General features: G+C 38.1%; 1 protein-coding gene across 6 annotated transcripts; it reads right to left on the bottom strand.

Annotated features, from left to right (window-relative positions):
• Positions 1-1,339: 1,339 nt before the first annotated feature.
• LOC143892290 (homeobox-leucine zipper protein HOX9-like) lies at positions 1,340-22,384 on the bottom strand. 6 transcript variants are annotated; one of them, XM_077396801.1, is made up of 20 exons: positions 22,107-22,383; positions 21,975-22,016; positions 21,209-21,745; positions 20,814-20,973; positions 18,394-18,479; positions 18,190-18,280; positions 17,586-17,681; positions 17,173-17,286; positions 16,967-17,050; positions 16,431-16,580; positions 16,286-16,360; positions 15,874-15,980; positions 15,612-15,789; positions 14,416-14,604; positions 11,074-11,154; positions 9,355-9,489; positions 7,697-8,031; positions 6,685-6,790; positions 3,172-3,321; positions 1,340-1,601 (listed from the first exon to the last, which is right to left on the bottom strand). In XM_077396801.1, the coding sequence occupies exons 3-20, from the start codon at positions 21,415-21,417 to the stop codon at positions 1,455-1,457; spliced, it is 2,493 nt and encodes an 830-aa protein (XP_077252916.1). In that variant the 5' UTR covers positions 21,418-21,745; positions 21,975-22,016; positions 22,107-22,383; the 3' UTR covers positions 1,340-1,454. The 6 variants fall into 6 exon arrangements, with proteins under 6 accessions (XP_077252916.1, XP_077252917.1, XP_077252919.1 ...); XM_077396802.1 differs by having other exon boundaries at positions 21,209-21,494; positions 21,611-22,384; XM_077396804.1 differs by having other exon boundaries at positions 21,209-21,400; positions 21,611-22,383.
• Between the last annotated feature and the right edge of the window lie 1,995 nt (positions 22,385-24,379).

Genomic DNA, 24,379 nt, shown 5'->3' with positions numbered 1-24,379 from the left:
CATCGTCCCCTAGTCATGGAATGTCCACATATTAAAAGGAAAATCCACGAGGCGGCTTAGGTACGCACCATCACCAACCCAGACCATATCTCCTAGTGTTTAGCTCCATCTGTTGCCTCGAATTGACTTGAGTGTCGAAGGGTATTCCCGGAGTTCCAACTCTAGGCTTGTGAATGCAGGCCAACGCCAGGCACCTTAGGGCTTACAGCCTAGTGAGTGTTATACCCGGAGTCTACTCGCCATATTTCCCCTCACCCGGACGAATCCTTTTGGAACTCCAAGTTCTCTATAGGAAATACCCGCCCTGTAAAGTAATAGGGTACCGGGATCACCACAGAGAACGGTATTAGGGATCAAAACATCGGCAGCCCACCCCCATGTAATAACAGTTGATCCAAATGTTCGATATCATTTCAACTGTCGAGGATTGTGAAAGAATCAAGAAAAGCACCCTACTTCACGGTCCAGGACCTTCAGACCAAGAGCTGAAGGTCCCAACTCCTTTTGGCTCCAAAACTAGGCTCCCTACCCAGAATCTTAGCACAACACCAATCAGAGTCATATCGAGACTTAAGTCGAGACTCTAAAAAGAAAAGAGACATGTTGCACATTCCCACAGGGTTATGGCATGCCTCTTAGACGTATGTCCCTTATCACTATGGCCACATACCTCACCAGCACAAGACATGACCAAAGAAAAGGAAATGACCCTTCCTCTCAAGTCATTCAATAAGAAAGTTAGGCCAAAATGGGGAAATAAATGCAAAAATATAAACACAACAAAAATAAAGGGAAATGATAAATGTGCTCCCTTTCATCACAAGGTACACCCAACTGCACTGTACATGGCAATCAAATCCGTTGAATCCTTCTGACGTGAAGTACACCAACCGCTCTGCAGTCAGTGATACACTGCTGCTGGGTGTCCCAGCTCCCAAGTGATGGAAAGGGGCGCATTTATCATTTCCCAAAATAAAAACAACAAAAATGTCGCGAAGGAAAGGCAGAGGGAGAGAGCCATGCTCGCGTCTCCCTGGACGGGAGAGGAGGCCCCTCCCGTCGCCCGTCTATCCAAAGGGGCACGAAAAAGTAGTTCAGCCCTTTTCTCGGCCCTTTTCGGTCAGACCAACTCGAATTACAAATTCTTCCAAATAGGTCCATCTAGCTCGAAAGACGAAAGTCCTCTTCTCTCTCATGTTTCCTTTATTTCCTTTTACTTCCTTCCCATGTCTTCCAGGATAGTATGTATATGGTTTTGATCATGGAACATTAGTTCTACACTCTTTTCGAAATAAAACTTTTCCAAGTAAAACATGTGGTAGTCCTGTAGAGATTCTAGGATTTGAGAGCCCATGTAATTAAAGTAATAGATATAAATATTCCATATTTCCTTTTCATTTTAAGTACAACACTGGATGGATTTTCTTCTTTCTTTTTACATGATAATCAAAATTTCAAACAAAAGACCAGTTGATGAAGGCGAAGGCAAGGCAATGTGGGGTGTCATCTTCGCCGAGGACTTTCCAGGCAATTGCTTGCTCGTAGGAAACATGCCGGCCCATGGTCGACAAACATATCCCAACTGGAAGATACGTATAACCCTGATAAGAGAGAAAAAAGAAGTGGGAAAAAAAAAATGAAACTTGTTATAAATTTGAACATTAAAACAGCAAAGAGAAAATTTTCACAAATCACTAAACTCCTTATTTCCATCCACAGTGATCAAAATAACTCCTGTCAACAAAAACCAATTAGACAGAAAATGGAAAGTTTTGAATCTGCAAGAAACTGGGTGTAAAAAATTAAGACCTTTTCCTTGATTCTGCTACTGGAAAGTGGATACCAATGGTAAAAATGGACGGTATAAATGTTCATAAATTTGTCCATCTTTTGTCCCCACAGTTCGAAGAGTTGGAATTATCCTATGGAGCTGATTTTTTGGGCACACCCTATCTATGTGAGGGCCCATCAAATGAACGATTTGGATCACCCAAACAATGTGCCCCCACTGTATTTTAAGCCTAGGGTGTAGATAAGTTATCTACTCCAGGGAGTAACTCTCTCTCTCTCTCTCTCTCTCTCTCTCTCTCTCTCACACACACACACACACACACACACACACACATATATATAGAAGGGATTTGCTAGCGTCCATCGCAGAAGGCATTTTGCGGATGGTCTGTTGCATCTGACAGCAGCCACCTCGTTATTCATTAATGAAGACAAAATGTTCTGAAAAGTGAGCCTCTGTGACTGCTGTCAGCTGCAACAGACCATCCACGAAATGCCTTCTACGATGGACACTAGCAAATCCCTATATAGAAGGTCGTGATAAAATGTAATTTAAAACAGGTATCGTTTTTTTTAAAGACTAATAGGAAAAAGACTATTTCTGGACAGTATTTGGGAAATAACTTAGAAAGAACAATGTTTGGTAGATATTGCTAAGTTACTGACAAGAAATATTCTTTCTTATTAAAAGGAGATTTTATCATTTTGGCAGTTGTGGAAAATATAATTGGATGACTAGGGCCTGAGCATGTGTTTAAAGACTCATAACAATAGCCATTTTCTAAGAAAATATATCTTATAAGCAACAATACATTTTTTTTCTTTTTTGAGTTTTAACCATTTTTGGAAACAACGCAAGTAAAAGTTATAGGCTTAGGAAGAGCCAACTTAAAAGGCTTGAAAACAAGTTACTGTTACATTTACCAGAACTTTGTGCAGCTTACACTACTGCTATGTTGCATCAGTAGGGATACAAGTGTTGGAATCTAACATGGGTTGAGTGTCGGGTACACCAAATCAAATGACGAATCGAGCGAGACCAGAAAAAACTATATTTGTTGATTTGTTAAAATATTTTAATTTTTTGGACTATAATAAAGTTATAATAAGTAATGCATTGAAAATTTTAATAGGTAAGTAAATATAATGTATTATTTTCATATAAAAACTTACTATTAGAATGAATAAAACTCATAACATGCAGAAATTATAAAGTTGTGGTAATAGTATTGAGAAAAAAAAATATAAAAGAGATCAAGAAGTGCCGCAGGGGATTCCTAAAGTAATGGAATCCGACATGGGTAATTCGGCATGTAAGATGTAACAGAGGAATGCAAAAAGACCGATTTAGAATGGAAATTCCTAACAAGACTGCATTACCTGTTGCATTAGCTTGTTAAATTCGGAGCACAATGCCTTCCGTCCTGACTCATCGAATATCTTATCCAGCGTGACATCCTGTAGGGCCACCAGAGTCGTTTCCAACATGTTCAGCCCTGCTTGATTGGCAAAGGTGAACACTGGTAGTGACTGCAAAACAAGTACAAATCATCAACTAAAAGTCTGTCTCCACATCTTGTTAAAAACAATGATAACCAACCAAGAACTTGGCTTTATTGATGCAATAGCACGACCGAATTGACTCAATTTGAACAGGCATCACAAGCAGTGTCTGAATAGCCCAGCCATAGGCAATCACCAAAAAAATGCATAAATATCTTTCTGTTTAGGGATAGTATAGCCATGTGAACTTTGCAAATCGGCCCTACCTTATTTTGTGATAACATCACTCCACACTTTGTTAGACGCTTGATTGGCTGTTGACAACTTTTTGTGAATTTTAAGTGCTTAACAGTCAACAGGAAAGTGTAAAGCTAAGAGAGAGCTATTATAGAAACAAGGGAGTGCAGATATCATTTCCTTATATATATATATATATATATATATATATGAGAAAACGGTTCCTACACATGTGTAGAGAGTTCTCTACACACTAGCTTAAAATACAGTGGGGGCCCACATTGTTTGGGTGATCCAAGCCATCCATTTTAAAGACCCTCACATAGATAGGGTGTCCATAAAAAATCAGATCCATAGGATCATCCCAACCCTACGATTTGTGGAGGTAAAATGGATGTCTTTAAACCTTCACAAATTAGTCCATTTTTTGCCTCCACAGTTCGAATGGTTAGGATGATCCTATGGATCTGATTTTTTGTGGACACCCTATCTATGTGAGGGCCTTAAAAATGAATGGCTTGGATCACCCAAATAATGTGGCCCCCACTGTATTTTAAGCTAGTGTGTAGATAACTTATCTACACATATGTGTAGGAACCGTTTTCTCATATATATATATATATATATATATATATATATATATATATATATCTGTGTGTGTGTGGGAGTGCAGATATCATTTCCCTATATGTGTGTGTGTGTGTGTGTGTGTGTGTGTGAGAGAGAGAGAGAGAGAGAGAGAGAGAGCTGATTTTGCAAATCACATATAGCAGGCCCCTTTTTCAGGAGAGGAGCACCCAAGGAACGAGTTACTTAAAGTGAACTATGACGCGGCTCATCCCTCCTGAACAAGAGGGGCCACTAAATGAGATTTGTGAAATCACCATGCACACACACGCGCACATATATAATGGCACTCTTCATTTACACTTTCCTAATGAGCTATTAAACACGGTTACAATTCCCAAAAAAGATGCTCACATCCAATCAAACAAAAAACAGGCGGCCTAGTGCACGAGGCCCCCACCATTGCGGGGTCTGGGGAGGGCTAGATGTACGCAGCCTAACCCCTGCTTTGCAGAGAAGCTGTTTCCATGACTCGAACTTGTGACCACCAAGTCAAATGGAGCAACCTTACCATTGCGCCAAGGCTCGCCCTCACATCCAATCAAACAAGTGCCTAATAAAATGAGTGGTAGTCCAATATAAGGGAGTGCGCAATCATTCCCTTAAATGATAAACTCAACCCCTTTGTTTTGATTATGGCACTCCACACTTCTAATAAACATGTCCCTGGATTGGTTGTTGATAGTTTCAAGAATTGTAAGATGATTTAGCAGTTACTAGAAAAGTTTAAACAAAGAGTGTACCACTTTTCCAAAAAGTACAGATACTTATATATCTATATAGGCTACTGATATTCGCACTACCATGTTTTGATAACGAGACAAACTCAACTTGTCTTTTCAAAACATGGTAGTGTAAATATCAGCAGCATATATATAGCCAATTAAAAAGAAAAGACAATGTGAGTTTGTCTCGTTATCAAAACATTGTAGTGCAAATATATATATAGATGTGTGTGTGTGTGCGCGCACACAAAATGATAACCACAATCAATGAAAAGCGGCTGAATCGATATTGAAAATTAGAAGACCAAGAGTTTTAGAACACTGATTATAATAAAATGTAACTTAATAAATAGAATTCCACAAAACAATAAATATATGAACTAGGCATAAAGTGATTGTTGACACTGATAAGTTATGTACCAGACAAGGCCACAAGGTATCAAACACAACGACCCCAAAAAACACAGCACATCAACCGTTCCATACATTTATGCGACTGGTTAAGAAGATGGACATTTACCTTGTAATAAGTCTTTGGTGTCAGAAAGAGACACGCTCACGAGGCATCAGAACAGACAACTGAACAGGCCAACAACTTCGTCCAATCATATGAATAACCCTAAAGGACTCATGAATAGAAAATGGAGCTGAAATTTGCACTGGTCTTGTTTGATACACCCCTCTTTACTTTTAAATTTTTTTCACTCTTCGCATTTCCTTCGGAAAAGCAATACCCATTGAAAAAAAAAAGGTTCAAACAGAGGAGATGTTTGTATCAAAACAAGGAGATATAGATATCAGTTTCCAAGAGATATGATAACATCGTCTCAGACATACTATAATACAGAGAGAGAGAGAGAGAGAGAGAGAGAGAGAGAGAGAGAGAGAGAGAGAGAGAGAGAGAGAGAGAGAGAGAGAGGGAGAGAGGATTTCCTTCTTTGATGCCATACAACGGAGCCTGCATGACATCAAAAATAGTTGATGGCAAGCATGTTTGCTCTGTAGACCACCAAATGAAAAGGCGTCTATAATTTTTCACACCCCAACAATATCATTTCCCGGAGTAAAATATAGAAAATGGATGAACCCTAACATCATTTGCTGAGGAGAAATTCTCCAAACAGTTGACAGCATGCTTGTTGGGACTGTAGAGAACCAAATTGAAGGGTGTTCATACAAATTTTCAGTCAGTCATATCTGACAAAATCATTTCCCAATATCGAATATAAATGGATGAATGCTAAAATCATTTGCCAAAGGGGAAGATACATCCTCAAACGACAAATCACTTGGTTGTATCCATACGTAACATCCAGAAAGGAGGGAGGTGATCATGTTCCATCTCCATTTAGGTTAATGATATTAGCATCAACGGTGGTCTAGAAAATTAATTCATATACATAAATAATAAACTAATAAATAGTGATAATAAAATACCATAAAACAAGAATATATACATTAAGAATCTTTCCTGGTATGCATGGTGCCATATAGCATGGTTTTAAATTTCGGCCGAAATGTTTCGTTTCGGCCGAAATATTTCGGTTTCGGTGGAAACCGAAACGAAATTCACTGTGAGTCGGAAAAGTACCAAACTTCGCCGAAACGTTTCGTTTGGGTAAAATTTCGGTGAAACGTTTCGGAAATTTCGGTGAAACGTTTCGGAAATTTCCCAAATACAAGATTTCGTCCGAAATTTCGTACCGAAACCGAAACCGAGATTTAAAACCTTGCCGTATAGAACACATATCAGACACTCCAAAATGGCAATATTTAAGCATTTGGCTGCTTTTGATCATACCTTCAAGGAGCAGCATAAAATTGCATCTGAATGGTTCCACAGAAGTTTCAACATAGAATCCCTGGATTGGCTATCTGACCTCAGCAGTTCTACCCCAAAATGGTAACTGCCGAAGAAAAAACAAATGAAATCCATCAGTGAGAAATATCAAACTAGAAAAAAAAAATTGGAGTTAATAAGCAGGCTTTAGTCGCAGAGAACCATAAATTATGGCATTATGTAATATATCTTAGATATTAGAAATACCTTAAATATATAAGATACAACAACGAGGAAATAGTTATATCTATAGGTCGACGGGATACCATAAACTACCATATCTCTTGGTCTATAGTACTATGCATATCATCCTATTGTATATGTATTTATTTCGATTATCTGCATTCATATATGTACTAATATTCATAAAACAGTATACGGATACACTTTTTGATACTATCATGGAGCTGCATGCCCATCTCAGTGTGTCAGGTTTGTCAGGGTCATGGAGTACAACCAAGTGATAGCTCTCCTGCAAGAGGAAGTGTACTTTAAGCCAATACTCGAAAACTTGGGCACACAGAAGTTGCAAGCCAACCACACAATTTCCCAGTCTGGTTCAGCTGGGTCAATAAAGCAACTCAGATGGTAGATCGAATCACTCCGAACAAGAAAGCAGGCCAAACCATGTTACTAGCCTGAGATCTAAGTCGATTGATGTTGAACATTTTAGATTACTTTTCCCATTCCAATGGGTGATTATTTTAGTCATTTACCAAATCCAGGACTTTCATAATGACTAGAAAAAATGAAAATAAGGTGTCCTGGGCCTCCTGGCAATGATCAAAACCTCATTGATCGACTTGGTACACGGCCAACCCAACTGGTTTTGGCCAGGGTCATACACCAAGCCCAAGCAACAACTTCATTATTCTGATAGGTCAAAATTGGAACTTGAAAAATAATTTATAAGTCCAAATTTCTGATTTTTTTTTTTTTGCATGCAAACATGTTGAGTTTTAGCAGAACTTGCCTATAACTCTGGCAGATCCAACGAGTAAGTGTAAGAGCTTCTGGAGAGCCTGGAGGCAGCTTTGGCTCCATACGCGACCCAAGCCAAGCTGGTGTTATAGCCAGAGCAACCCGCTGCACTGATGAAACAACACTGCGAACGTACTGTCGAGCCATAGTTGCAACATTGTCCCTGAGATGAATTTCATAAGGCACTTGGAAGGCAATGGTCAGAACTGAGCGTGGGCTACAAGTGTTCGACGTATTACTTCTCTCCCTGTTCACAGATGCCCCTGCTTCAAGACTAGATGCCAGATCCAAAGTCCGATGTGCCGTCAAGCCATCCTGTATTTCACACTAAAAAAAAGCATTAGCTTTGTAGAGGGAACATTAGCATCATCTACTTTATTAGATATCACGAAGTTACAAAATTGCTAAAACATCAAGATAATTTTTTCAGTCATCAATAATGTTCAAAAACTGGGAGAGTAATTGTAAATTAGTCGTTCCGCAAGAACTCAATGAACTTATAGAAGTATGACCAATTTGATTGACAAAGGTAATTTTTTAGAAAAACTGAAATTAGATTGGTGAAGCTCGGGATTATTAGCAATAGCATAGGAGGCCTTGATTTTCTTCTAAAGAGGAAACTCTGTAAAAAAATGATTTCAACATTGAAGTGGAATTTCTAATAATTAAAGTACCCCAATGTTCAAAACCTTGCTGATTGAAAGCAATCAGCTATGTTGACATTATTTGACAAAGTTAAAACCCCGACTTTATATAGAAATAAAAGGGAGCTCATATCGTACTTGTTTTAATATTGGGAGCCATCTCTTTATTTTCCAGATTTGGCATTGGCTGTTACAAAGTTACAATTCACATCAGGCTATCAACAGACAACAAGAGAAGCCTAAACTAAAGAGGGGGCTTCGATTCTCCATTTTGGCATTGGCTTTTCAAACTTACAATTCCCAACAAGCTATCAATCAGTGTTTCAAAATGCGGGCACAGGCCAATATGTGGCCAAATCAAATCCTAGTCGACTTGGCACGGCACGACCGAGTACTCGGGTTGACATGGTCATAACTCGGGAGAGTACCAAAGTAGTTTTGATTAACTTGGTAGGGAAAAATGCAGACTCAGACATGAACTCGGCCAAGGTCGGGCGAGTCAATCAATGATGTTGGGGGTTTTGAAACAGTGCCATCAACAGCCAATCAGAGAAGAAGCTAAAAATAAAGGGTGGGATTCCAATATCCAAACGAGGAAATGTGGATATCGTTTCCTAAAAGGACTTTCCAGAGTTTCTGTTTTTTAACAAAAACAAATCAACTAGGCCGTTTTGACTATAGAAGATATAGTTTTTCTCTGACTAGGTCAGACAAACATGGAAACAGAAAGGGCACTTTGGAGTTTAAGTTAAGTTTCAAAAAAATGAATTCAACCAACATACTTGTTAGTAACTGAAGGATGATAAAGTCCAGAAAATTAAAAGGAGAAAATAGTTTTTCTCTGACTAGTTCAGAAAAACATGGAAACAGAAAGGGCACTTTGGAGTTAAGTCAAGTTTCTAAAAAATGAATTCAACCAACATACTGGTTAGTAACTGAAGGATGACAGAGTCCAGAAAATTAAAAGGAGAAAATAAAGTTTGGCTTGCATAAATTTGAACTCAACTGTTTTTGAATCCAGTGGTATGACACGAAATCCAGATGGTAGCAACGGGGCATCATCAGGGAACAATTCATCAATTGGAGCAAATACAAGCTCTGAGAAAGCTCCAATCGCATCCTCGTCCACTCCATTGTAAAGCTGAAATATAAAGCCATCCAAAAATATGCATATGAATATTAGTTAAATTGGGAGCAGGAAGAATGCTATGCTTGCATTGGCTAGGAATTAGTGGTTCTTCTCAAGACAAAATTGTCTGAAGAATTATTTGCACACAACCTACATAAATGCATCACGATATCTAAATAAATTACAATATATCAGCATGCCCTTATGCCCCGTTTGGATTGCAAGACAAAAATTTCTGATGGAAAATTTTTTCTTGGGAATATTTTCTCTTTCTACGATTTGAAAGGAAATGATATGATTATGGATAATGTAGAGGGATATTATCATAAATTGAAGGACCCACCAAGTAAGAATCGAATAGAGTTGATTCATGTTATTTTTTCCGTTTCTGAAAAAAGTAGAAATTTTACAAATAATTTTCCTTTCCAAACTTTTCAAGAAAATTCCTGTAATCCAAACAGGGCCTTAAGGGGGGGAAAAACGCACACACACTCCCTTCTTTAATTATGTCATTCCTCTATTTTACACTCCAATTGGTTTTTAATGCCTGTTGAAGTTCCCCAAAAGCTATCAACAGCGAATGGAAATCGTTTAATTAAGTGATGATTATCATTGTCATAACAAGGGAGTTCTGTATCCAATACCAACACATGTGCTAGCCTCTAAATTGCATGAGACAGTGAACATCAAATATTATATAGAGTGAAAAGTAGTCAAATATTATTTGTTTCAGTCAATGGAATGATTTTCATTTTCTCTTGAAAAAAATAATATAAAATTAATTAAAATTGCATGGTTGTTAAAACTGCAGTTTGGAAAGTGCGCCTATCAAACCTGAGATACCCAAGATGATGCCTTTTATTAAGTCTTAGGGTTTCTACTTGTTCAGACAAACACAATCAATTCCTAAAAGCGATCATCTGAACCATCAGTAGTGTTTCAGCCTTTCAGCAGGGTCAATTGATGAACACTAGAAAATGTTAATGCCGGTCAGAAAAATTGTTTATTGTTTTGGTATTCTCCCAAGTCAGCTTAAATAAGTCTACCATGTGAATCATTCAAAGTAATAATTCACTTTCCCAACAAATAAATTGCAGCGGATGAGAAGGCACACATGTTATATAAAACCTTCTTTAGTTATTTTCCTTAAGGAAAAAGCATAATATAGTATGATGATTTTAGGTGGTAATCCATTTTATATTATTTATATTATTTCCCTTTTCAAGAGTGTGCATACTTTTAAAGTCAATGAGCCAAAAGAAATTAATTTCTCGAATGTGCAATTTAACCAACTGATCAACCATGTCCATTTCAAAATAATAATAATAATAATAATAATAACAACAACTAACTGGAGTCATGTTTTCAAATGGAACATGTGGAACATGACTTGAGATTTTTGTACCTCCATTATCACAAATAATTGAAAGTGTCCAACTTCTTGTTGAGGGTTAATTAACTATTAAACATTTCAGCTTTTACAATCTGAGCAAGGAACACTAATGCAGTATTAAAAGAAATGAGCCAAAATTAAAACTCATACACAAAACGCACAAACTAGTAAAGTCCAATTCACTAAGTCAATGAAGAAAATACCTGTAAGAGATGAACATCTCTAGATAGAACAGCCTCTTCATGAGTGAAAGCATGGCCTTCAATACGAATTACTTCAAGAAACTGGACGCATCATCCACAAATAAAAAGGGTAAGAACACAAACATAATAGAAACAAAGTTTGACTAATGCAAATTCATGATACTGTATGTAACATCTTTTTTTCCTTTTTTGAATGGTCTGTATGTAACATCTTTCATCCACAGATAACCCTAGAAAATGTTGTAAAACAACCATTTTATATTAAATGGTTCTCTGGCCAATTTATTAACAACCGATCTTTATGCTCGTCTAATGGACATAATGGCCGAGTGTTGGAATGAGGCTTTTATATATGATGAGCCCCCTACCCCCACACCTTCTAAGTTGAATACCAAAACAAAACCAGCAAGAAAACCTCAGTTAAGAAGGGTTAAAACCTCAGCCACTGTTACCCACTATGATTCTCTCATTGAAAGAAGATTCCAGCCCTTGCCTTGCTCAATCCCATTGCTGCATCTACTTTCCTCTCTGTTCCTTCAGCGGTATCAGAGCAGAAGATTACAGAGAAGGCATACAGGTTGCAGTTTTTATTCTATCAGTAGAATGAGATAAGGTTGACTGGATGTCCGAAAAAGCATACAAATAGATCATTCAATGATTGGAAACGACGATAAAGTACAGTCAGTAAGAGCTGTGTTTTCTGATCCCACCCTGTCCACTGGCAACAACCACAGTCAACCGTAAGCAACTGCAAGTCGACAAAGGTGTGATTATCTCTAGCCATGAAAAACCCATTCACAACCACTCAGCTATTTCCAAGGTTGATCATCGTTTTATAAGCCAGCCCAGATTTTGCTGCTGTCGTTTCACAGATTTGTATGTGGTATCGTCTGTAACATCGCCGGAAGGAGGGAAGATCTGAAGCCATTTTCCATCAGCTGACAGTGGGTCTCCTCGCCAGAAAATTGCAGTTGATGACCCCCATCCGCCGCATGGCCGGCTGTGAAAACCAACCACCACCGAAATAGTCACTACTGTTCTCCCATGGCCACAGGGTTTCAAAGCTCATCAGATCGTCTAAAAGGGTGTCTACGTGGAAAAGGGTGTATGTTTTTGAAACAGCCCCAGTGCCTGTGGATTTACTGGCGGGAGAATGCAGTAAACAAACCTGGAACGTCGTCACCTTTTTATGCAACCAAGGCCAGCAGGAACATCGTGTCTAGTCAGTCGCCATCCAGACATTGTCGTCCGGCAAGTCTGTCACCGAATGACAAACCAGAGCCACCAGACACAACCCTCAGACTAGCAACCATTCACTTTGTCGCAGCGTCTGAGCAAATAACCTTCGTTGTAGACAAAACCACAATGGATGGGAAAATAACCTTCATTATAGAATGAAAGCGTGATGTAGTAACGATTGAAAAGTTATCCTTTTGATCAGAAAGTCTCAGCTAATGAGCAGATAACCATTGTTGTAGGAAAAATCACAATAGATGGCTAAATAACCTTCATTGTAGGATACAATCGTAATGCACAATCGATTGACAACCTAAACTCTGATCGCAAAGAAGCAACGAATGGGCAAATAAACTTCGTCGAAAGATAAATAATCAACCAATAGGCAAATAACCTTCGTTGCAGGATAAATTCCTGATATTAGATTAGGTGACCATCTACTCTCGATCAGATAATCGCATGGAATGGGCAGAAAACCTTCGTCATAGAATAAATTCACAACACCATTCGCACAAACATATATCATGCATGGTTTTTTGCCGCAGGCATAAGCACTTGCATTAATGGGATGAATGATGTTGATGTTTTGACATGTCAGTTGGTAACTATGGATGGGGCTATTGTTAGGTAGATCCCGCCTAAGGATGAGGGTAGGTGACACAGTGGCAGGGTAGGGGATGTAACGCATAACCCTTTTATAATAAATGGTTTTCTGGCTGTTGGAGTTTAACGGCTGGTCTTTATGCTCGTTAAGGGTCGTAACGGCAGAACGTTGAAATGGGGCTTTTATAAATGATGAGCCCCCCCTCTCAGTTGAGTATCAACACAAAACCAGAAAACCAGCAACAAACCTCATTTTAGAAGGGTAAAACCCTCTGCCACTGTCGCCCAATTTGATTCAGTTATTGGAAGAAGATTTGACTCATCTAAATCCCAATGTTGCATGTACGCTCTTCTCTGTTCCTTGAGATATTTACTAATTACAATTGTAAAAATAAAATAAAAAGTTTCTCAGGGAAATATTTTTCAAAAAAATATAATTTTGTAATTATGGGGTATCTTTTCTTTTCTTACCCTTATAACTTTTTTACTTAAATTTATATGTTTTTTATTTCGATATATAGGTACAGTTAGGGCCCGTTTGAATGCCGAGAAGATTTTGATTTGGATTTCTCACATTTGCAGCCCTTTTTGCATTGTGATTTGGATCCGGATCAAATCCTTGGATTTTAAAATCAGCGACTTACAGTGAAAAAAATCAGATTTCCAAATATGCTGTGGAAATAAGTAATTGGAAACCCACAGATCTGGCAATTTCCTTCACCCTCTTTGCTCCTCAACCTCTCCCCTCCACTAGGAAGTACCCCCTTCCCTCTCTGTCTCCCTCAACATGAGCTGGCGGATCTATTCATTTTGTATTCAAAACACAATTCCAAATCCAAATACAAAATATGAGGTATCCAAACGGGCCCTTAATGTATAAGGCATCTTGAAGTCACCAAATCCGACACCTCATATCCATGCCCAGGTCATATAGCTTGTTACATGTACATTTTTATATAAACTGTTGAAAATTGTTGATCGTTTTCATAGAAAGTGAAAGAAGCACTTCATTCATAAAAGAAAAAAAAGAAAAAAAGAAAGAAAAAGAAAACGACAAGAAAAGATTGAAGTAAATTGGATTTATTTTTCTATTAAAGATATTAAAAAAAAAAATTGGCTCTTTTTAGAAAAGTCTAGTACTTCAAGATTCATTCCATCTTCTGAGAAATCGATATCATACATGACTTAAGAAAACATAACATAACATACCCACAATGTCTAGACACCTATTAACAAGGAGTCATTTAAATAAGCTCCTAGCCACATCAGTACCATCAAGATAGACATGTGTCGACATGAGAGCCTATCACATTTTTTCCTCAGTTTTAAGTACTTTCTTCCTATTTTCTTATTTAGGGGAATCTTTAACCATACACTCCATATTCTATAACTTTGTACTTAGCCATGTCCAACACTGACACAGGTGCCCTTACCCAGGTTAAATGAGTGGTTGGCGCTATGATAACAAGATAAATCAAACAAAGAGTGTGTCCAGATCCAGACCTCTTCATGCTCCACTGTGTGAGCGATTGGCATGATGATTTGGCTCCCAGAAAACTTTGTAGTCCTCAATCCTTGAAAGGCATATGAACCTCCTTTCAGAAATGAAGCAGAATACGCATCAATGTTGTAATCTGCCCATTCAAAACGGTGCTCCCTTAGGAACCGAACCAGCAATGCAGGAGGAACATTCTGGGATGGGGCATACAATATGTCAGCATTTATCAAAACTAGTGCAGAAAACTAAAGATTTCTTTCGGAATTAGCAATGTTCAACTTCAAAAACATGGGACTCAAATTGAAGGCATGGAAATTGATTGATTTCCAATGTTCAACGAAGGCAGATAAATGGAAAACTTGCTAAATTGTTTCTACAAAATCATATTTAGGACTTGGTATAATGAGCACTGACAAACCAACTCAACTCAGTGAGTTCCAAGTCAACAAGCTCGTTTTTGACAATTGGTAACTAACAATAGCTCCACCAAAAGAAGATACAAACATACAGATAAAAGATAGAGCATTGCTAAGAGGTAGGATTTAAAGAAAAATAAATCTCCTCAAATTCCAAGAAAAAATCTCAAATCAAGTATAAGGAAAAGAAAGCACAGGAGTTAAAAGAAGCCTTATTTTTCAAAAAAAAAAGAAGGAGAAGTTCGTATTCAATATCCATAGCCTGGACAAAGCATATCGGCTTGGTTGAGTTCCAAGTTTCTCAGCAAGTTCTAAGCATTGCATTCTAATCCTAGTCAGACAACATTTCTGATTTGGAGTGCCAGGTGATTTGTCATCATGTAACAAGAAATAACACAATCATTTAACACAACGGATGTGATGATAATGATGTGTAGAAGTCTAAATGATTAAATAACACCAACTCTAACAACTTAAGCTTTTGGAATAATTGGTAGTTTCACATGGCATCAGAGCTATTGCCTCTCGGCAGGTGAAAACTCACAACTCCTTGATATTAAAAATCCATGTTAATGGCCAACCCAAAAAGAGGGGCCACATGTGCCATGTGTATGGCCCAACCCAAAAAAAATGAGGGGCCACACGTGAGGGGGGTGTTGAAGTATGAATGATTAAATAACACCAACTTTAACAGCTTAAGCTTTTGGATTAAGTGGTTGTTTCACATGATGAAGCCAACGAAATCAACTCAAAGGAAAAGTGGTAATTGAAGGTTTAGAACTCACTTGGAGCAGCATGGATGCCTTTGCACATAGGATGCCTCCAGGCATAGCATTTGTAGGACTGACATGAGCACCCACATTCTTGGTTGTGTTTATTCCAATTATTACATCCTCAACAGCATCACTTCCCATCACCAACCAGCCATCATCATTGAAGCTATTGATAGCATCATTGAAACCTCTGCAAAAAGAAAGTAGAGGAAATAGTGCTAAAGGTGAAGCTTCTCAATCTTTGGCTCAAAATTAACAAAAAATAAGTAATCACCTGCTCAATCTTTCGCTAAAAGTTCTTAAAACAGCAGGTTGCCTTCCCAAGCCATAAACCACCTCGCCACTCATCTCCTGAGCTATTTGCCGAATGTGGCGTAGTGCCTTCGCAGTAAACAATTAGTTAGTCATTATTTTTCTTTGAATACGAAAGGACCGAGAACTGGAAAACCAAAGCAAACTCAAATTCGGACACAAAGTACAAATCCCAGGCAATTATTAGTGTTTAACCAAATGCTACATATATGGAGACATGTGAAAAAAAATAATTTAAGCAATCCTTGAGACAGGGTCAGCTCAGCTCAATATAATCAAGATCCAACATGATATGGTGCAGTAAATGCTGCAGTTTGGAAGAAACTAGAATTTTCTTGACAAATATATGATATCATAATCATTTGTTCACCTACCGCAATTGTCATTTTCTGGGCAACAACCTTGGACGACTCATAAAGTGGTCGGAGCACCTCCGGCACACTCCATGCCTGAGAAAGGAATGAAAGAACGAATTACTCTGTAATGGTGGGAACAGAAAGATGTCAATAAAAATCAAACCTCAAGATCCAGATGGTCAACTATGTGGATTATTGACCCTCCACCCTCACATGGCCGAATCAGGTAACCGCTTGGAAGCATCTGAGCTCTTACAGATTGGGGAGCAGTAGACCCATTTGGCCCGCCACCAGAAAGGGATCTCTCGCAGACCTTGACATAAATAAAAAACCAATAATGAACGGCCCATTGAACCAAGCATGGTTCTGCGAAACTACTAAAGAATTAAGTGGAAATTCAACCAGAATTTTGATGCCCTTTACAATGACTAGATTCAAGAATTAATCCTGGTTTCCAGAGCAACCAAAATCCCAAGATCTAACTTTTCATTATTAACTTCTTGGTACTTTATGAGTTATCGCAGTTTGTTGTCTGGGAAAGAATCCCTGGTGCGTAAAAAGCTTCTGTTTATCGAACCTCCTAGTTAAATCCATTTAATGAAACCCTCAACTAACAATTAACAGCACAAATCTACCATATTAAACATTCAGGTAACAGTAAACTAAATATCAAGCTAATGGACCAATGATATTACATACCACAAGGCTGCCATCTTCTAAAGTTGTGGTGTATCTCAGAGTCCAGAAGTCACGTGCAGGAGCTAAAGTAGTTAGCGCATACATCTGAAGGGAAATTACCATTAAGTGATAAATGAGGCCAAGAAGAGAAAGCGAAAACTCTGATACCTGGGTCAATTAGTAAGTCACTCAGGAAACAGCTAAAATTTTTAACTACACTTACTGACCTGCATGTATACCAGTTCAATAGTCCCCCCGTTTCCAGCTGGAAACACAGTGAAAACCTCAAGGCTTCGGCAATCTCGAAACCAAGATGGACGATCTTTGAGGATCTCTGTGATCTGTCAAGGAATAGGAATTGGACTACTGTGATGAAGAAACTCAATAATATTTTTTTTTTTTAAAGTACAGCCTCTCCACTACTGAAAAATTGATGGAAAACAACCTTAAAATTTTTGAACTAGCTGGAAGAAAAAAAAAATGCCTTACATCTAAACCATTTAAAATTTTCCCTTACAAAATTGAGGGTATCATGGCCCTCTATATGTGTTCTGGCCAATTCAAAATTTTCAGAGTGGTCATTGTCAATCCCTTCAGAGATAGGGGGACTAATTGCCTGATTATAAATACCAATTCTTACCTTTGTAGGCTCTAGACTTACTAGACCGCAGGCTCGTGCTGCCACCCCACTGCAACCGTGTGAAATGGCGACAATCCCTAATGAATCCGGACCAGGCTGGTCATCGTATAAAACAAAGTGAGAACAGACAATTTCTTAAAATTTACATTTCATTTCACACACACAAAAAAACGGTTACTTGGATTTACATTGTTAAAGTATAAAAGATAAATAACGCCTTTCTCCAACAGCTTAAGCTTTTGGAGAAGTTGGTAAGTTAACATGGTATCAGAACCAAAGGTCTCGAGTTCAAACCTCCCGGATAGCAAAAATCGACGTGCGATGGTCGGCCCAAAGTAGGACCACATGTGCCACGTGTTTGCCAAGTGGGCCACAAGTGTGGGGGTGTTAAAGACTTAAAGTATAAAAGATAAATAACGTCTTTCTCCAACAGCTCAAGCTTTTGGAGAAGTTCGTAAGTTAGCATACATAACATGGGTAAAAGCACATAGTTCAGCATCCAATTCAAATTCTGAAGGCATTTGACCATATAAAGCTTTGATCTAAAGTCATATAAATAGCATGATTATCAAAATAAACAAAGGACTGGGCATTGAACAAACACCTTCATCCCAGGCATCTGGACCCAATCAACAGCCGTTCCTGTAGCCTTTGAAAGGAACTCTGCTAAGGTCTCCTCTGCAATTGATAGGAGTCTGCCAAGTACAAGGAAAAACTTAAAGAATAAAATCAGCAACAGAGACCATGGTAGTGTAAAAAAATGAAGAGATGGAAAATAAATCATGGTGTTTCTGGTATTTATGAGTACCCAGCCGGGTTATTGACATCCCACAGAGTTTGCTGAGGAGTGGTAACCACAGATTCGCAGCTTGTGTCTGTAGCAGTGACAGATGCCTGAGAGATAAAACACAATCAGAAAAATTGATGGAGAAACTTAAAGAAACCTCAAGAGTAATTGGAGGAATTTGTTTCTTATTCTTTGTTCATAGTAACAAGGACTAGACTGATAGCAACTACTTACATTTCTGGTAAGGTTAATAGAATGGAAGATTCCTAATTCCTCACTCTAAATATGGAAATTTACAGTATCCTGTGATATGACAACTAGATGACATATATTCAACCAATTTTGTGCTTGTGTGTGTGTGTGTGTCTCTATATACATATATATATATATATATATATATATATATATATATATGAGAAAAGTGTCTCTAGTCGGCCGACTAGAGAACCTTCTCTAGTCCGCCGACCCAAAACACAGTGGGCCCAGAATGTTTGGATGATCCAAAGCATTCATTTGATAGGCCCTGACATAGATAGGGTGTGCCCAAAAAATCAGTTCTATAGGATCATCTTAACCCTTCGAATTGTGGAGCTAAAAATTGGACAAATTAGTGAAGTTTTATACCCATCCATTTTAACCTCCACAAATCGTAGGGTTGGGACGATCCTATGGAGCTGATTTTTTGGGCACACCCTATCCATGTCAGGGCCTATTAAATGAATGCTTCGGATCACACAAAAACTGTGGGCCCGCACCGATTTTTTGGCGGATGGACTAGAAACATCAACCCCTATATATATATATATATATATATATATATATATATATATATATATATATATATATATATATATATAGATTGAAAAGAAAAATGAAATTGTGAACCAAAAAAAAAAAAAAAAACTGCTAATTAGCCATGACAGCCAGTAAAACAAAAGCATACATGTCCAGTGAGAGGATAGACGCACACCCTTCCCTAGCATTTTAGGAGAAGCTTAAAGGATTGAATATAGAGGGTTAGGACCATGTTTTCCCATGGTAGAGATGCCCAGATTTTCTGATGGTTTTCTGATGACCTAATCATAGAGGCAGGAAACGCCTAGGGTAGGTGGGAAACGCGTTTCCGAAACAGGTACGAAACACTTTTTGGACAATGGTGAAACGCCTGTGAAACGTATGTGAAACGTATGTGAAACGCGTTTCCCATTTCTTGGAAACGCGTTTCACTTCCATGGAAACGCGTTTCTTGGAATTTTAATACTTTTAAAGGGTATATTTAAACCCCCTTTAGTTTTCTATGAACAGCCCTGCCCTATCTAGTTTAAAGATAAATACACTAAAGAGGGTTGTCCTTATCAATATATGTGTTAGCATCACATTTATGTGTTTCACTAGCGTTTCCTTTAGGTTTCACGTACGTTTCACTAGCGTTTCCTTTAGGTTTCCCAAGACGTTTCCCTATGCGTTTCACATGTGTTTCTCTATCGTTTCCCGTTTCTCGTTTCCCCTTTGATTTTTTTCACGTATTTCACGTTTCCGTTTCACGTACCGTTTCCCGTTTCCGTTTCCCGAACTGGCAACTATGGACCTAATCATGTTTCAGTTATTTACAAAGTTATAGTAATAACAGAATAAGTCCAGTAAATGGGCTTCAATTACCGGAGACGGTCGGATAAGATCCTACCAAATAACAAATAACTAATTTATTCTTTATACTAGGTACGTAACAATAATCCATTCACAAATTCACCCATTAACTTTTCTTAAATGCAGCCACCCAAAAATAATTATCAATCAATAAATAAAATACTCTTAATTAATTTCGGGGCCTTCAGGTGTTGGAGGTCTACTAAGAAATGAAGAAGGTATAGTTTTATGGGCATTCAGCAGTCCAATAGGGGTAGGGGTGGCAGATGCTAATGAGGCGGAAGTTCATGCCATTCACTAGGGAATTAAGTTGCTACAAAATGTAGATCTGAATAAAGTGGTGGTTGAAGGTGATTCTCTAAATGCCATTAGGTGGTTCAAAGGTTCTTCACCTTGGAGATTCGCTGCATTGTTTGATGAGATCCAGGATAGAATTGGATCCTCTTTGATTTCCTTCAACCACATCAGGCAGTCAACGAATGGAGAAGCTGACAAATTTGCAAGAGAGGGAGTCTTAAGGGAGAAAATTGTTTTTTTTATTTTCTTCCTCCCTAGTCGTTTAAAATTCTGTATTTTTCTTGGGAGCATGTTCCCTTCTTAGCTTTGTATCTTTAGGGTCCCCCATCGGTCCCCTTTATTTTAATATTTTCTCATTTGCCATTCAAAAAAATTATATTCCGTGAACTTCAGTCCTTTTGGGCCATTGGGGTGATAAAAAAACCCACAGAAATCATAAATAATAAGAATTTTTATGAACACCAAACAGAGTAAAACCATGTAACCAAAGAACATACGTTTTGCAGTTGATGCCGCATGTATCCATTCTCATACACCAACTGCGAGACCTGTTTCTGGAGGCGATCATTTTCCTCCATTAACAGCTTGTTCATTGCAGTCAACTTCCTGTTAACAGTCTGAAGCCCATAAGCCTCTTTCCTTTGCTTCTCACGGCACCTGTGAAAAAAAAAATGAAATGGCACATTTAAAACTTGACTCGGATGCTTCAGACACCGTTAATCAGCGAGTCGAACTCAATTTTGACAATGTAAACTTGATTTCATTCTATTATTCTTACTTAGCATTTATTTATTTATATCTCACTCATCTCTTAAATCAATGATTTTATATTTCAATTTAATCAATCATATTCTTAGTTTAACAAACAACATATTGAATTTAAAATTTATACCTGCGATTCTGGAACCAGACTTTGATCTGCTTGGGCTCAATGTTGGAGAGGATAGCGCATTCACGAACTAACTGGTGTCTACGCATTGAACTAGGTTTTGGACACTCCATATAAACTCGTTCCAGAGCTTCGATCTGATCGGACGTGTACCGGACATACTTTCCGGAGTCCAGATTCTTGTTAATCTCGCCACTGCAACTCATAGCCATTTCTTACACACAAAGATGAGAAAAAACAGAGAGAGGAAGCTATGTATAGAGCCGTGCTTCTCGTCTCGATGCTTTGCCTAAAGGTATTCTCGGAAAATCCGTAGATTCGTGAGATTAGGGCGAAAGATCGGGTGATTAAGAGATTCTAGAGACTAATAAAAGATTATCGGACAAAGAAAGTGAGGATTTTGACCTTATGTGTGAAGATATTTGCCAAATGGCTCAATGAAGCTTTGCATAACGCAGAAAATACAGACAGAAAACGCTTAAGTTCGGTTCTTTTGAGTTGTCTTGAGCTGTTAGTCCAAAATTATCTGATTCTCACCTACTATTCTCAGAAAAGAAGCACAGAGAGTTACTGCAACGTGGAAAAATATGTTTCTCTTTGTAGATCAGTTTTAAAAATTTGCATTAGAGCTCGGCTGGTTGAGATATTGGACGTGGAGGGAGAAAAACCCTATTTTTATGTTTTCCGGGCCAAAATCTCCACCATCTTATGAAAAAATCAGAGGAAAATACTCAAGCAATCTCCTCAAACAAAAGAATCCTTCTATTACCTCGATATCAAGCAAAACTCAGCTGATTCAAGCTCAAGCTCGCTGGAAAAAAAAAATTAAACACAGTAAAAAACCTCCTCAAATCGATCCAAATTCTAGTTAAAAGGTCGAGAATATGCTTGTTTCGTCTACCGATGGCTCTCTCGATGAAGAGAGCCTCCTTTCTCTCGCATCAGAAAGCTGCTAAAAATCTGTAGGGGAGGATTTCGTGAAGAAAAACAGAGACCTAAAACATCCCCCTAAAGACACGCGGCAAGATAGATAGATAGAGATGAGGTTTTGCTTGCTCTCAGCTCAGTACTGGAAAAAACGGACTTCCTTGCCCGCAATTCGAAAATCCAAACCACATTTACCGGGGGACTCATATCCTTTATGTCTCGTTTTGATAATGGCACTACTCACTTTATTTTCTTACAGAGGAGTAGAGGACTGTTTATACGGACATGGCCATGGCCGTCGCCGGGTACGCCTTTTCGAAAGTAGAGGGAAATCACCAAAAATGACTTTTCTCTTTTTCCGCCATTTAATGGGATATGATATTTCCACCTAAGTTTGCTTATCATTTCGCAGCTGGCTTTTGCATGTAAGAACAGCCACCGACCCCTCCCTTCCCATTGTTAAACCTGCGACCTTGCTCAGATACCACTTGTAGGATCCCGCGCTACCAACTATATAAGGCCAGATACCACTTGTAGGATTGCCGCGCTACCAACTATTTCAAAACCAATTGGAGATAAGAAAGGCCCAACCATTATTTTTAGGTAAATGATTTCAGCGCTCCAATGTTTTGATAAACATGCGCTCCACTTGTTTGCCGTGTAGTTTTTAAAGGGTTTTAAGAGCTTTATGAGAACCATAATATTCCTCTCACAGTCCTTTAAATACTAGACGACAAAAGTTGGAGCGCATAAATCATTTCCCTATCTTTATTGAGTAACATTGACGCGACAGGTTGATCAAACCCTCATTGGTCATATGCCCTCTGAGCCCACCCAATAGGCACACTGGTGATTGACTTAACATTTCATTTATCAATGTTTTGTCATTTTTTTTTTCTTTAGATATTCAAGGGCCACATGAAATGAAAAGAAAAAGAAATGTGGAGTGCGGATATCAGTCAATTTTTTATAAGTTATAACCAGATATGTGGGTAGGTCAGAGAGTGTACCAAGGGAGCAATGTAGCCTTAAGCAGTCATTCGTTGTCCTTGTGCTCGCCATGAGCGAACTTACACCGTGGCATCTGGGGGTTGAATAACTTATTAATTAAATTTAAGTAAATGTTTGTTAAATTAATAATGCTATTTAATCCTTTTTTAATGTCTCATTTTCGTGTGCTTTTAGCATGCGAAAAAAGTAGCCTCATGTGCGTCTCGCACGCACACTCTGAAGCATAAAAGCCCACACACAGCAAGTTCTACTGTTAGATTAAGCTTATTATTTCAAAACAAAATAACGCACGTTTTATTTTATTTTATTTTATTTTATTTTCATTTGCAAGCAAGATCATATGGTTATAGAAAAAAGAAGCTTTGAAGCCAGAAGGCGAGAGAGCGTCGCTGGCGAAGAAATTAAAGTCACAATGATGGGTTAATTTTGTTTCGCTTCAATATATTAAATATCATTTATTATATTTAATATTCTAATGTTCTTCTTTGCTTGTCATCTTTAAAAAAAATACAAAGAAAGGATGATGATATGATCTTTTAATATCAAAATTTTCTTTTATAATAAAAAGCTAAAAAAGGAGTAAATTAGAGTTTTCAAATGATTTAGATTACGTCATACTATATTTTTTATAAGATTCAAGCATACTTACAACTCTCCTGTGTTACCACATCGACTCGCTCGGGTGAACTTACTCACCTCAGTTGAGTTCTTATTCTATGTCCGCATTTTGCCCGGCAAAGTCAATTCAAAATCCTCTGATTCTTCCAAGTTATAACCGTGTAAACTGAGTACTCAGGAATGTCAACCAAGTACTCAGACCATGTCGTACTGACTCAGCTAGGATTTACTTTAACCACATTTGTGGCCCACATCCACATTTTGAAACACTGGATTCAAGTGTCACATAAAGTATTTTTAAAAGCACGTAACAATTGATTGGGCAAAATATGCCAAGATCGTTAGTCATTCGCTGATATTTTTTTTTGCTTCGTTTGATTAAAGGAAAAAAAGAAGAAAAAGTTAACAAAAGAAAACGGGGAGTGATAAATCGACCCCCTGTGTGTCTATCTCTCTCCTCTTTCTCTTTCTCTTTCTAACCCAGAGGAGAGAGAAAGACACATAGGGAGTCGATTTAAGATACTTACGAGTCGATTTATCACTGCCAAAGAAAAATGGTATATACATATTTATAAAACACACAATGTGCAGTACACAATACTGTTGTAAACATAAATA

The sequence above is a fragment of the Tasmannia lanceolata genome, unplaced genomic scaffold (genome assembly GCF_043159265.1).
Source record: "Tasmannia lanceolata isolate RefF3 unplaced genomic scaffold, GAP_Taslan_0.1 ptg000015l, whole genome shotgun sequence".
NCBI lineage: Eukaryota > Viridiplantae > Streptophyta > Magnoliopsida > Canellales > Winteraceae > Tasmannia > Tasmannia lanceolata.
The sequence above is the reverse complement of the archived record's forward strand: the minus strand, read 5'-3'. Positions and strand labels throughout refer to the sequence as shown.

Coding starts and splice junctions, on each gene's coding strand:
- LOC143892290 (XM_077396802.1), bottom strand. CDS start 21,417: ATGGCTATGAGTTGCAGTGGCGAGATTAACAAGAATCTGGACTCCGGA. Junction 18,480..20,813: donor TGCGGCATCAACTGCAAAAC/GTATGTTCTTTG, acceptor TTTATCTCTCAG/GCATCTGTCACTGCTACAGA. Junction 14,605..15,611: donor AGGCATCCATGCTGCTCCAA/GTGAGTTCTAAA, acceptor GCCCCATCCCAG/AATGTTCCTCCTGCATTGCT.